Below are 12,713 nucleotides of genomic sequence, written 5' to 3' on the forward strand. Positions count from 1 at the left end.
AGCCCTATTCTCACCTGCTCACCACCTTGTCTATCTGGGCAGGCTTCTCAGAAGACGATTCTTTGAGAGTCTTGTTCATCTGTAGGGCCACCCAGACCTGAGAGTTAAGGCTGGAGCACTGGAGCGGGGTCTCACCCTCCTTGTTCTTTAAAGTGACATCCGAGCCACGGGAAAGAAAGAGACTGCAAAACAGCAAGGAAGGATAAGGATTCCCCAGGAGAAACCAGGCAAGGGGAAAACAAGCTGAATCACATCCTCCAGCCAGCCCTCAGGGGACGAGGAAGAATCTGTAGTAGTGAATAATCACCTGAGTTTTCTTTATTAAGCATGGTTCAGTGAATCCTTCTGACAGAAGCCACAGACTGGAGCTCTGGGCACCCATGAGAGCTCTGGGCAAACCTTGCCTTGCTTCAGGTACCCTGCTGGTACCAGCCTAACTTCAGACAGGCTTGAAACTCTCTCTGGCAGGGAAAGATATGGGGTGGGAAGAGTAGGCTGGAAATGGAAAAGTCCCACAGGAAACTGCTGGTGGACATGGCCCTTGTTTATACTCACCAGCTTTTGGTGAGAACATGATGGCTTTATTCAGAGCAGGGATGAAGCAAAGGAAAAGCCCTGTTACCATGCTAGTTGTGGGGAAAAAAAGCTTTAATCAAGGAAGCCTGACACCTTCCTGCTGGGAAGCCCAGGCTGAGCACAGCCCCTCAGACTCCAGAACACGCCGCATTCTCTGACCAGCTCTGGCAGCAGCTGGTACCTCACACACCCCTCCCCTGGGAGAAAAAGAAGCCCTCCATCCCAATCCTGGGCTGTGTGTAAAGACCAAAGGCATTTCAGAGGCTCTCCTGAGCCTGGCAGGCAGCACTGAGGGAGGCAGGGAGGGGGTGAGCAGGGCACTTACACCACACACTCGTAGCGGTTCTCTCGGGCCGCGATGTGCAGGGGCGAGTCCCCGTGGATGTTCACGGCGTGCAGGTCACACTTTGCTGCCAGCAGGATCTCAGCTATGTCAACACAGCCAGAAAAAGCAGCCCAGTGCAAACAAATGTTTTCCTCCTGGAGGGAAAAGAGAACAGAGTGGAGATTGTTTAAAACCCCGTGGCTTTGGGACATCACCTTCCTTCAGCTCCGCACCTGCAGCGTTCATCCCCACCCTACTCAGTCTTCCTGGGAATGCCAGGGTGGACAGGGAAACCCTAGAACAGCCAAACAGGGAGTTCTCACTCCATCCAAGCACACCAAGGATGGGGAGGCTGCACACAAGGCAATCCATCACCTTCCCTACACACACACAGACAGCTCGTCTGTCTCCAAGCCACAAACCAATCTGGATCAATCCAGGAGAGGGGTGACAGACATGAACAAACATGCTGGAAAAAGCTGGAAGCTGAGTTTCCCCAGCCCCAACAGCCAAGAAAGCTACTGTGCCTCCTAGGGCCGCAAAATTAGGGAGAAAAAGAGCACAGCATGAAATTAAGGAGAAAAAGAGCACACAGGGTACGTGAAGGTGCCAAAAAGAGAACCAGGAGCCATGGGGTAAGCAATCAATCTGACTCCAGGCATCTCTTAAATACTGTATGTACTCATCTCTCACCAGCAGCACTGGAAATAGCTGAACACTCATCTTTTTGATGGAGATATTTTAAGGGATGATCCTGTTTTCTGTTACACTGCAATTTGCAGCACACGTCGATCCCTTCCCCATGACAGGCTCTAAAGACGTCGATGACAACAGTGAAATGATAGTAATGATCACCCAGCTATTCTCCTTTTTTCTTCTTTTTAAAGCAAAAACAAAGCTGCTGCTGGAGTGTTTGAGCTGTTACCACATAACTTAAGGTCCTGCCTTAAACAGGGAGCTATTGCCACACATCAGGGAAGGGGGAGACACTTTTCTACCCAGCTCCTGCTTCCCTTGACAGCATCATCTAGAAAAATCCCATACAATCTACAGAAAACATCCACCCTGTGGGCTGCACCCACGTGCTGCAGCTCAGACAGGTCACAGACACCTGGAGGGGTGCTCTGCCTTGCATTGCTCCTGCTTGAAAAGCAGCATCATCACAATCAAAAGCATTTCTCTCAGAGCAGGATGTTTCCCAGCACGAGTGACATTTGTCCTTAAGCACATCCATCGGGACACCCCAGCTGCAGGACCAGGATGGATGTGTGACACACACAGCTGTTAAGAGCAGAGTTTTCTTTCAAGTAAATTGTTGATTTGATGTTCATCATTAATGTGTGATCCTGAAGCTGTGACAGATCAAAGAGTGTGTTTTGTTCAGAGTCAGCAAGCAGATGTACAGCCCCAAAAGCCCCCTCTCACCTTGACTTTTGTTTTTAGGAATAGGATTGGATCCAGACCTGCCTGGGAACTGGGAACTGTCGAAATGTGCTGGGTTTGGCAGGGGTAGAGTTAATCTTTCTCCCAGTGGCTGATCTGAAGACAGGGGTGGTGACACAGAGATGTTTTTACTGCTGCTGACACAGAGCCTGCTCTGGTCCTCCCCCCTCACTGGGGACATGGAGAGCTGTGAGGACACAGCAGGACAGGTGACCCTGACCAAAGGGACATTCCAGACCATCTGACATCAGTTCAGGATATCAAGTGGGAAAAGAAAGAGGAAGGGAGATGCTTGGAGTGATGTTTTTTGTCTTCCCAGGTCACTGTTGCAAGGGTGGGGCCCTGCTCTCATGAACACCTGCCCAACGATGGGAAGCAGGGAATGAATTCCCTGTTTTGTGTGTGTTGTGGCTTTGGCTTTCCCTATTAAACTGTATCTCAACCCACAGGTCTTTTTCTACCTTTTACCTTTATGATTCTCTCCCCTTTGGTGGGGGAGTGAGCAAGAGGCTGAGATGGGTTTGGTGACTGGCTGGGGTTAAACCACTGAAACACAGAGAGGTTTGGTTTGGAAGAGATCTCAAAGTCATCCAGTGACACTCCCTGCCATGGACAGGGACACCTTCCACTATCCCCAGGCTGCTCCAAACCTTGTCCAGCCTGGCCCTGGACCCTGCCAGGAGTGGGGTGAGACACCACACTGCAATATCCATAGAGACTCCAAGAAAAACATGAGAAACATAGTGTAAGAAAAAAAGAGGAGCAGTGCTGATACAATGACTCCCCTGGAGAAGGCTGGAAAAAAAGCAGACAGTATCTCCTTTGTATCTTCTCTATTTCCTTGAAAATCCCTGGGAAAGCTGCTGGCACAGCCCCGGGGGGGTCCCACAGAGCTCCCAGGGACTCAGTGAGTGCATCCCACTGGAACAGGATTTATGGAGCTGAAGGGCAGAGCAGCTCCAGCCTGAGCTGCCAGCCTGGCCCTGCTCTGGACACATCAGAGCTTCGTGGCAGCGATGCCCAGGAAAAGCCAGGCTTTGACAGCTGCTGGCAGAGTGCCCAGCCCCACAAACACCAGTTCACTCTCCTCAAAAGGCACACAGGGTGCCCCTAACCCACACCCAGAGACACTGGCCTGGGACATGGTAAGTCTGGATTAAAGGGGATCTACCTGGTGCAGTGTCCAGTGGCAGCACAGAGGGCCCAGAGGGATGGGAACCAGAGCTGAATTCCTCCAGCCTCCTCCCAGGCTGTGACAGAGCAGCTGGAGGGAAAGGACATCCCACAAGCTGCCAAACCTCTTCCCAAAATGCAGGAAAACTCTCTCACTCTGTGAGAATTCTCTTCACTCACACTGTGGCAAGGGACTGAGCCCAAAATCCGTCACCCTGGGCGTGTCTGGGGTTTAAAGAGAGACTGGAATTCCGGCAGGAGATTCCAGAGGAGCCTTACGTTGTCACGGATGTTGATGTCCGAGCCCTTGGCCAGCAGCAGCTTCACCAGCTCGATGTGCTTGTACTCCGTGGCCCAGATCATCGGCGTCCAGCCACCGTCATCCTGGGCAGGGACAGCAAGGGGTGACACAGGGGACAGACACAGCCTCCTGCTGCCCTCCCCTGTCTCTCCTCGTTCCCCTTCTGCTGCAGGTCCTGCAGAGCCCAGCGTGACTGGGAGCAGCACGCCTGAGCCAGCTGGAGTTTATTCCAGCCCAGCAGGCTGGCTCTGCATCCCCAGCTTGTTCAAGCTGTCCAGAAAGCACAAGGAACACCCAGGGTGTGTAAAAGGCCTTCCAGAAACTCCCTGAGAAGCCTGGGGGACCTGCCCTTGCCCCAGGTGGAGCTCTGTCTCACCCCAGGGCAATGGGCAAACCCCACAAGCGCCAGGCTCAGCCCATCCCACACCAGTGCCCGTGATCCCCCCACCAGGAAAAGCACAGGGACACACCCTGGAGCTCTACAAGGAGAAACTGCAAATCTGCTGAGGGAGCCCCTGAGCTGGGCAAAGCAGCTCCTGGGCCAGGGAAGGTCTCACCTGGCAGTTGACATCCATCTTCCCGTTGGAGAGCAGGTACTGCACCACGTCATAGTGCCCCTTCTTGGCTGCCAAGTGCAGACACGTGGAGCCCTCGGCATCCTGCACACAACCACACAACAAACCCTCAGCCATGCTCAGGAACAGCAGAGAAGCTCCCAGATGGAGCAGAGGACTCCAAAAGTCTCCACCCCACTGCCAGGAGCCTGTTGGGAGGCCAGGGCAAGGACAATTAGCAGAGGAAGGATGTGGGAGTAGAGATTTAATGACAAGATTTATTTTCCCTGAAATTTAGCCATATTAAGCAGGGGGGGGTGAAAAGAATAAAAAAGAAGAAATAAAACCAGGAAAGAAGGCAGTGCAAGTCCTGCAAGAGAGCAGGAGAGCACCAAGCAGAGCTTGGGAGCTTCACACCAAAGAGGTGACACCTGCACAGAGAAGGAGGCTGAGAGTGCAAAAGGCTTTGCAAAGCCTGGGGAAGGTACCAGCCCCAAACCTTCTCCAACCTTCTCTCTGTGTGCTAGAGAGCCAAAGGGAAGCAGAAATCCCTTACACAGACAAAGTTTGCACTCTACACCAGAAAAATTGCTTTGTCTCAACTTGAAATGCTCCATTTCTCAATTTTTATTTTTTTTTTTCTGGATTTTGTTAGGCCCAGCACCTGGCAGCAGGGTGTGGTATCTCTCTCCAGAGAGATCAGGCCCCCAGCCTGCCCACAGCCATCTGCCCAGACAGGAGATAAAAAACAACCCCAAGGTTGAAAGGAAAAATGCCTTTGGGAGCTGGGAATACAAGGCCTGGAGGAGATGGACAGGCTGTGAGTCACGATGGAGATGCTCCCACCCTCACACCAAAGATCTCTCTGGCTGCAGCCTGATTTTTATCAGACATTTATATCCCAAGAGCTGAGCACAGAGAGCAGGAAATCAGGAGGAGGAAGCAAAAGACTGAAAACCAAATGACTCCTTCCAGCTAAATCCCTGGAAGCAACACTGGAGGTGAGAGGTTTGGGATGGAGCTGATGTGATGCAGGGCAAGGAAGCAACTCTCTGAGCAAGGAGGGGACATCTCAGGTCAGGAACAGCACCATGAGGGCTCCTTGGGACACAGAAAGAGCTTCTCCACCCCCATAAGTGCCTGCTCCAGCTGAATAATTCCACAGCTTTCCCCTTGGATTGGTAAGAAGCAAGTGCAGCTCCTCAGCCCTGGGAGAGCAGGGAGATCTTATTGTAAAGTTTCTTCTGGTTTTGAGTGGGGCTTTTCCATCCTGGTAACAGGATCATCATCTTCACCCTGGGGGCTGGGGAGCCTCCATCCTGCAGTGCCAGGGCTCTGCACACCTGGTCCAGGTAAGGGCTGCATTTCCCAGCTGCTTCCAAACCAGTGCTGCTGCTTTCAAACAGAGGCCTGAGTTGGTGCAAGAAGCTAATTAATGTACTAAACTAGCTTAGAGCTCAGATGTGATCTGAGGATCCTGATTTGCTCTTGGAAGCTCAGAATTTATCTCCTTCCTCTGACCTTCAGAGGCACCAACTCCCCCTCTTTTTTTCCACAAGAATAAATCAGGGGAGGGATGCCTGGGCTGCCCCAAGATGAACCCACATGTGCCTGTCCTGTCCTTTTCCCCTTCCCAGCTCAGAACCAACCTCCCAAGGATGCATTTAGGGTCTGGATTGGGCAGCACCTGATACCTTGTGCTGCCAGTTCCTTCCCAAACCCAGCCAAGAGCAGCAGGTTGTAACAATGAGTTCACATGGGGAGGGTTCCTGTGCTCCAAATAGCATCTGATTTATGGGACTAATAAATGATCTGTGTATTTTCCAAGATGGCAAAGCAACCAGAGCACGCTAAAGGCAAAGAGACAGCTGCATTTTATTGTTTTGATTTAAATTAAGGGGTAGAGTTTAAAGATGGGGTTCGATTTTGCCACTGCAGCATGACTGCAAGAATCCACACACCAGTCCTTTGGAAAGGAAAGCTTCCTCTCTCATCTTTCCTGGCTTGGCAAGCACCTAATTACCAGCCCATTTTAAAACATCACCCCAAAACTATCATTATTAGAGAGTTTATTAAAAATCATTATAACTCTGTAGAGACAGAGAAGGGAACTCGGAAATCCAACTCCACTGTGATGGATTTGTGACACTAGAATTATGAAATCAAATCCCCCTGACATTTGGTGCCACAACCTAAAGGGACAAGTGACAACACTTGCCCCAAACAGCTCATGGGCAGCAGAAAAATGAGATTATGACACCTCCAGCCTTTACCCCAAGACCAACCAGTCCATTTCTCCTCAACCTGGGCACTTTCCACCCAAAACTTCGAGGAAGAAATGTTGGACAGAGGCTTCCTCAGGAGAAAAAGGTAAGGAATAAACTGCTACCTTGGGATCCACTAGTGCTCCAGCCTTGATCAGGTATTTCACAGTTTCCAGGTGGTTGTTTTCTGCTGCTTCCATCAGCGGGGTCCTCTGGTCCTCGGAACAGGTGTCAATGTTAGCACCAGCCTGTTGGGAGGCCAGGGCAAGGACAAGGACAATTAGCAGAGGAAGGATGTGGGAGTAGAAATTTAATAACAAGATTTAATACCAAAATTTAGCCATATCAAGCAGGGAAAAAAAAAAAAAAGAATAAAAAAGGAGAAATAAACCCAGGAAAGAAGGCAGTGCAAATCCACCTGCTCTGGAAACAGTACACGCTGCCTGCCCCCTCTCCTGCCTTCCCCAGCCAGGAAGGAACTGTAAGGAAGCCAACAGCTGGTATTAAATAACTCCTGTTATTAATAGATTTTGTACTCCTACTTTCTAGATATTGTTTGTGTAACAATTTGGAAAAGTCAGCCCCCTCCTTTTTCCAGCAGCTTTGTTTTCCCTGGTCTATCATTTAGGCTACAACAACCAGCTCTTCTCAATGTCACAAGCAGTAGGAACAACCCCCTGATTGCAACAGATTCAGGAGCTGCAAAAAATATCCTGGGGATTGGCTAAATATTCCTGTGGAAGTCAATGGCACCACTTCCACAGAGGTCTCTGAGCATCTGTTCAGCTCAACCTCACTCTTTTCCAAACCATGGCTGTGTCAGGTTATCCTGCCTGCTTTAGCCCTTGGGCTGAGCTCAGGAACCACCCAAAACTTCAACCCAGAATGTCCCAGACACAGCTCTTGGCAGGTGTGTGTGTGTGAGAGGCTCAGACCTGTTCACAGCAGCTGACTCAGGTTCACCTGGCACAAGGAGCTGTTTTCAGGTGCCTCCCACTGAATTCCTCTCTTTTGACTCTTTTTTCCCCAGCCAGAGCTATTTAAACCAGAGCAGAGGAGAGGCATCTCCAGGCATTTCAAGAGGAACAAGCTGGGGCCATTCCCAGCCAAAGACTGGGCTGCTGCAGAAGCCAGACCTCAGGGAGAGACAAGATGAAGCACTTTGGAAACAAACCAAGTCTACTGATAATTAAATTGTTTGTAATATCTCACAAGTTTTACTCCTTCTCCTCATTCCACTGTCTTCACATGCAGTAATTTCAGGGAGAGCAGCCAGGAAGGCCCATTGCTGCCTTCAAACAGTACCTGAAAGCCTCCAATTCCAGCTGCTGAAATGCACCACCCAGCAGGATCTTTTCCAAGGGCCAGTCACTGCTGCCTTCTCAACAGCCCTTTAAGGTTTCCCAATCCCACAGGGTAAGCAAAACACACTTCCAGGCACTCCAGACCAAGTACACCGGTACAAAAAAGAAAAAACTACAACTTCTTTCATCATTTTTCTTCTTCACATTGTTTTGGAGCAGGCTCAACAACATCCCTATGCCTTTGACCATCTTCCCTCAGCTAGAATCCAAATCTCAGACCACAAACCAAACTTGCACCTTCCCTTCACTCCTTTCCACGTGTGAGACATTTATGCTGCAGAGGAAAAATCCTGCTGGAGCTCCTCAGGCTTTGACAGAAAGGAATACAGGGCCTTCATCACCAAGAGCAACCTGGCCTGGAGATCAAATCCAAGCACATCTGGCACATCTGGCAGTGCCCAGCTCTGGCTGTGCTTAGGCACAGATCCCCACCTGCCCCACAGTGCCCTGCACCAAATCTTCCCCTGCTCCTTGCCTGGGGAACAGCCCAGCAGGACAATTCCAGCTGTGCCCTCCAAGCCCTCCCGTTCCTCTGCCCCACTCCTCCCTCAGCAAACCCTGGGGTGGAGGAGGTTTTTTTACAGGAGGGATTTTTCCACTGCAGATTTCCAGGTGGGGCAGACCAAAGCCCACAGCAAATGGTTTGTTCAGAGGGCTGGAAGTGCAGACAGACCTGAATGAGCATATGGCAGATGTCCACGTGGCCAGACTCGGCGGCAGCATGGAGAGGGGTTCTCTTACTCTGATGCTCCATTTTAAAATTAGGGTCAATTCCATCCACTGCAAAACAGAGCAGAGACACTTTCAACCACGGTTCAGAGATTGAAGTGTAACAGGAGAATTGTGTCTCAGCTAAAGGCTTTTAAAGGATGGGTTCCCAGCCCATCCTCAGCCCTGCTCATGTCTCACTGCACATTTCACCAGAAAGCTCTCAGGGCAGTCCCCTGCACATTCAATATGCTGCAGCCCTCAAACCCAGAGCTACAAACACCACAGGATTCAAAACCTTTAAAAGGCATTACTGTCTCTCCAGAGGCCACATCCCTCAGCTGCACAACTCATCTCAAAAACAACAAACACCACACAAGGATTAAAAAAAGGAAAAAAAAAAACGCTGCTTGGTTTAAAGCAACCCAGAAATTGGGATCAGCAAAGAGTTGGTACCACCTGGCCTCTGTCTCACCACTGTTAACTGCAATTAATACCAGTGATCCTTGTGGCAACCCTGCAAATACAGAGCTGCAACATGGATGGAATTTCTCCACACAGCCTCAGGATCTGGCCAGAGATTCTCACAGCTGTGCAGAGACTGACAGATGATGCTGACAGCCAGACAAAGATGTCTGGGCATGATAACATGTTGTGTATGATGAGGCCGTAGTTAAATATCAATGAATAACATTTCTGTGCTATTGAAGACAGGAACAATGGAGCAAACACTTGCTAGACAAAAAAAAGAAAAAAAAGAAGGAACTGATAAAGGGCAAGAACAGAAAGCATCCAAAAATGTACAGCAAAGTACTGGAGTGGAAAGGAAGCATCCTGAGGAAACATTGTGTCCTTCGGAGGGGGAAATTCCTGGGGAATATTGGATGCTAAAAACAAGCTCAGCAGCTGAAAGGCACCTGGTGATAGGCAACTCTGTACCCCAAAAGAAACCCCACGGATTGAAGGCTCTTCCTTTTTGCTTTCTTGCTGATGGGTCTTGTCTTAAGCTGACTCCCATCTTTTCCCTCTCCATGGGATGCAAATATCTCCTCCAGGCACGGAGAGGGGACAGGAAGAACCACATGGAGGTCATTTTGGGGACCCAGCCTGGATAAAACCTCGCTCAAATGCAGACACAAGTGGGGAACAGTGCACATTTCCCAGAGGGATGAACCCTTTCCAGTGACACACCACAGAGGAGTCTCTCTGCTCCCGGGGGCACTGGGAAGATGATGCAGTGCCGTGCTGGGAAGTGCTGGGAGTGCTGCCAGAGGGGCCCTGGCCTGGGAAGGAGGCACCTACCCAACATCAGCAGGACCTTCTGCAGCTCCCCTTGCCTGGCAGAGAAGTACAACTGCTTCGGGTGGAACCGCAGCTTCTTGGGCCTGCAGGAGAGGGGAGAGAAAACCCAGGGATGAGCAGCCAGGACTGTCACAGGAATGTCACAGGAATGTCCCAGGAATGTCCCAGGAATGTCCCAGGAATGTCACAGGAATGTCCCAGGAATGTCCCAGGAATGTCCCAGGAATGTCACAGGAATGTCACAGGGGGAGTTCTGCCCCTCTGCCCCGCTCAGGTGAGACCCCACCTGCAGAGCTGCCTGCAAATCTGGGATCCCCAACAGGAGGAGTGAATCCAGAGGAGGTCATGGAGACAATCCCAGGGCTGGAGCCCCTCTGCCCTGGAGCCAGGCTGGGAGAGCTGGGGGTGCTCACCCAGAGGAAAGAAGGCTCCAGGGAGAGCTCAGGGCCCCTTCCAGAGCCTAAAGAGGCTCCAATAAAGCTGGAAAGGGACTTGGGACAAGGGATTGAGGGACAGGACACAGGGAATGGCTTCAAACTGAAAGACAGGAAATTTAGGATTAAATATATGAAAGAAATCCTTCTCTGGGAGGGTGGGCAGGCCCTGGCACAGGGTGCCCAGAGCAGCTGGGGCTGCCCCTGGATCCCTGGCAGTGCCCAAGGCCAGGCTGGACAGAGCTGGAGCAGCCTGGGATGGTGGGAGGTGTCCCTGCCATGGCTGGGGTGGCACTGGATGAACTTTAACATCAGTTCCAGCCCAAACCTTCTGTGATTCTCTGCTCCAGAAAAACAGGTCTCCAGGAGGAGGTTTTAAACCTTCCATCCAGCTGCAGCCAGTGAGGGCTGGATCTGTTCAGTGCTGCTCAACAACAGATTCTAGGTCTCACTGCTGTGAACAGGAGCTTCCAGAAGTTACAGCTGCAGCTGAAGAGCCAGTGAAAAACTAAATCCTCCAGAGAAATCAATAAAACATTTAGAGCTGTAACAGTTCTCCCAAATCTGTTGGGGATGACTAATGAGTGAAGTGAACAAAAAAAGCTCTGAGTTGGACCAAAATCCAGAAAAGCTAAATCTCGTTTTTTCTAGGCTTGAGCAACTTTGCTGGGAACTGGAGTGACCCAATGGTCCTTTTCTTACTTTTCAGAGTCCAGGGCAATCAGGGCACTTTCCAGAGTTTCTTTCACTGGTCCCTGGGTCAAGCTAGTAGTAGGCTTTGGAAAAACTGAAGACCCAGCGATGTCAAAGCCTTCAGCAGCTGAACTTTCTGGCTTGTCTTCCTCTGACAACCTCGTCCCAGTGCCACTGAAGAGGAAAAATGAGAAACAGCCAAATCACAACCATTAAAAATACACAACAATGTCTCTCGTGCCAAAAAAGGAAAGCAAATGCATTTTAAATACAGATAAGTGTAACTGAAATCGAAACCCAAAGCAATTTATTTTACAGCTTTTTCGGTAAGAACCTGTCCCAGAAAGGAATTGCACTGCCCTCTGACTACATCTTGAGGTTCTCTGTGCTACAGGAGACCCAGGCACATGGGGCAAGTCTTAAAGCCACCCAGACAAGGCCAGATGGGATGGGAATTTAGAGCCCAGCTCAGCACAGGGCTGCTTTGATTTGTGTTCTCCTCCTCTGTTTGCACTTGTGGGTGCGAGTCAGGAGCTGCAGATGGGAATCACTGTCCCTTAGCAAACCTGGCAGCATCAGCCAATTCCACTGTTATTCCATTCCTAACAATAAGAGGAAGGAATGGTTTCATTCCTGAACCTCCAGAGCCTCTCCCTCAGCTCTGGGGCAGCTCTGGGACAGAACACCCCTGCAGATTCCCACAGCTGAGCCAGCCCAGGCTCAGGAGGAGCCCAAACCAAAGCCTGGTCTGGGCAGGAGCTTTGAGATTCCCCCCTGTGCTCACCTCCCCGTGGTGGTGTCGGCCCTGCCCTCCAGAGCCGCGGGTTTCTGCTGCTCGTAGCTCAGGGACACCGTGGAGGTGGTGTCAGCCTTGGCTATCGTCACCTCCTTGGCCTTGGAGGCCTCCTCCCCGCAGTGAGGGCAGTAGCTGGTGTCGTTCACCTGCGAGGCACAGCTCTTGTGGAAGCGGTGGGAGATGCTGCTCTCGGGCTGACACTCCATGAAAGTGCCCTTAAAAAACCACAGAGAAGGAATTCAGCCCCGGCTCGGCCCCTGCCTCGCCCCTTCACACGCTCCATGCCACTCCTCTCACCACCTCTCTCGGCCCTGCTGCGTCCAGTACAGTAAAGCAAGCACTGCCACTTCTTTAGAAGAGAACAAAACCAAGGTAAAGGGGGAAAAACTCACTTGGTTAAGGACTGCAAAGCAAGATTTTGAACTGTGCTTGGGAAACAGAACAAACAAGTCCCGATTTCCAGCTCTTCCCTCTAACGCTTGAAGTTCTCGCTTCTGTCTCTAGAAGTGCCAGTGCACTGTAAGGACGCCCCCACAACTGGAAAAGAAAACTTCAGACCTGTGCTGAGCCAGCATTAAAACTACCTGAAACACAGCTGTACACAAACCATTCAAGAACCTGCATGAATCTGTCATTGACCCCCACTGTAACTCAAATTATGTGACTCTTCTGCCTGGACCAGCCTAATTAACCCAAACAAACTGATTGCTCATGCAACAAACTGCGCAATTCCTCTTCAAATTATTCTCCCTTTCTAGCAAAGTCCCTGCAGCTGCTGTG

General features: G+C 50.7%; 1 protein-coding gene across 18 annotated transcripts in view; it reads right to left on the reverse strand.

Moving 5' to 3' along the window:
• EHMT1 (euchromatic histone lysine methyltransferase 1) overlaps window positions 1-12,713 on the reverse strand; it is a 107,092-nt gene that overhangs the window by 10,628 nt on the left and 83,751 nt on the right. For all 18 annotated transcript variants that reach the window (XM_058853663.1, XM_058853660.1, XM_058853670.1 and 15 more), the window contains 9 exons: window positions 11,922-12,148; window positions 11,147-11,311; window positions 10,011-10,093; window positions 8,674-8,780; window positions 6,762-6,884; window positions 4,376-4,477; window positions 3,797-3,901; window positions 902-1,056; window positions 15-182 (listed from right to left, as the gene is read on the reverse strand). In XM_058853663.1, the coding sequence (XP_058709646.1) occupies window positions 15-182; window positions 902-1,056; window positions 3,797-3,901; window positions 4,376-4,477; window positions 6,762-6,884; window positions 8,674-8,780; window positions 10,011-10,093; window positions 11,147-11,311; window positions 11,922-12,148 (1,235 nt within the window). The remainder of the gene's footprint in view (window positions 1-14; window positions 183-901; window positions 1,057-3,796; window positions 3,902-4,375; window positions 4,478-6,761; window positions 6,885-8,673; window positions 8,781-10,010; window positions 10,094-11,146; window positions 11,312-11,921; window positions 12,149-12,713) is intronic.

Source organism: Poecile atricapillus, chromosome 20 (genome assembly GCF_030490865.1).
Source record: "Poecile atricapillus isolate bPoeAtr1 chromosome 20, bPoeAtr1.hap1, whole genome shotgun sequence".
NCBI classification, from domain to species: domain Eukaryota; kingdom Metazoa; phylum Chordata; class Aves; order Passeriformes; family Paridae; genus Poecile; species Poecile atricapillus.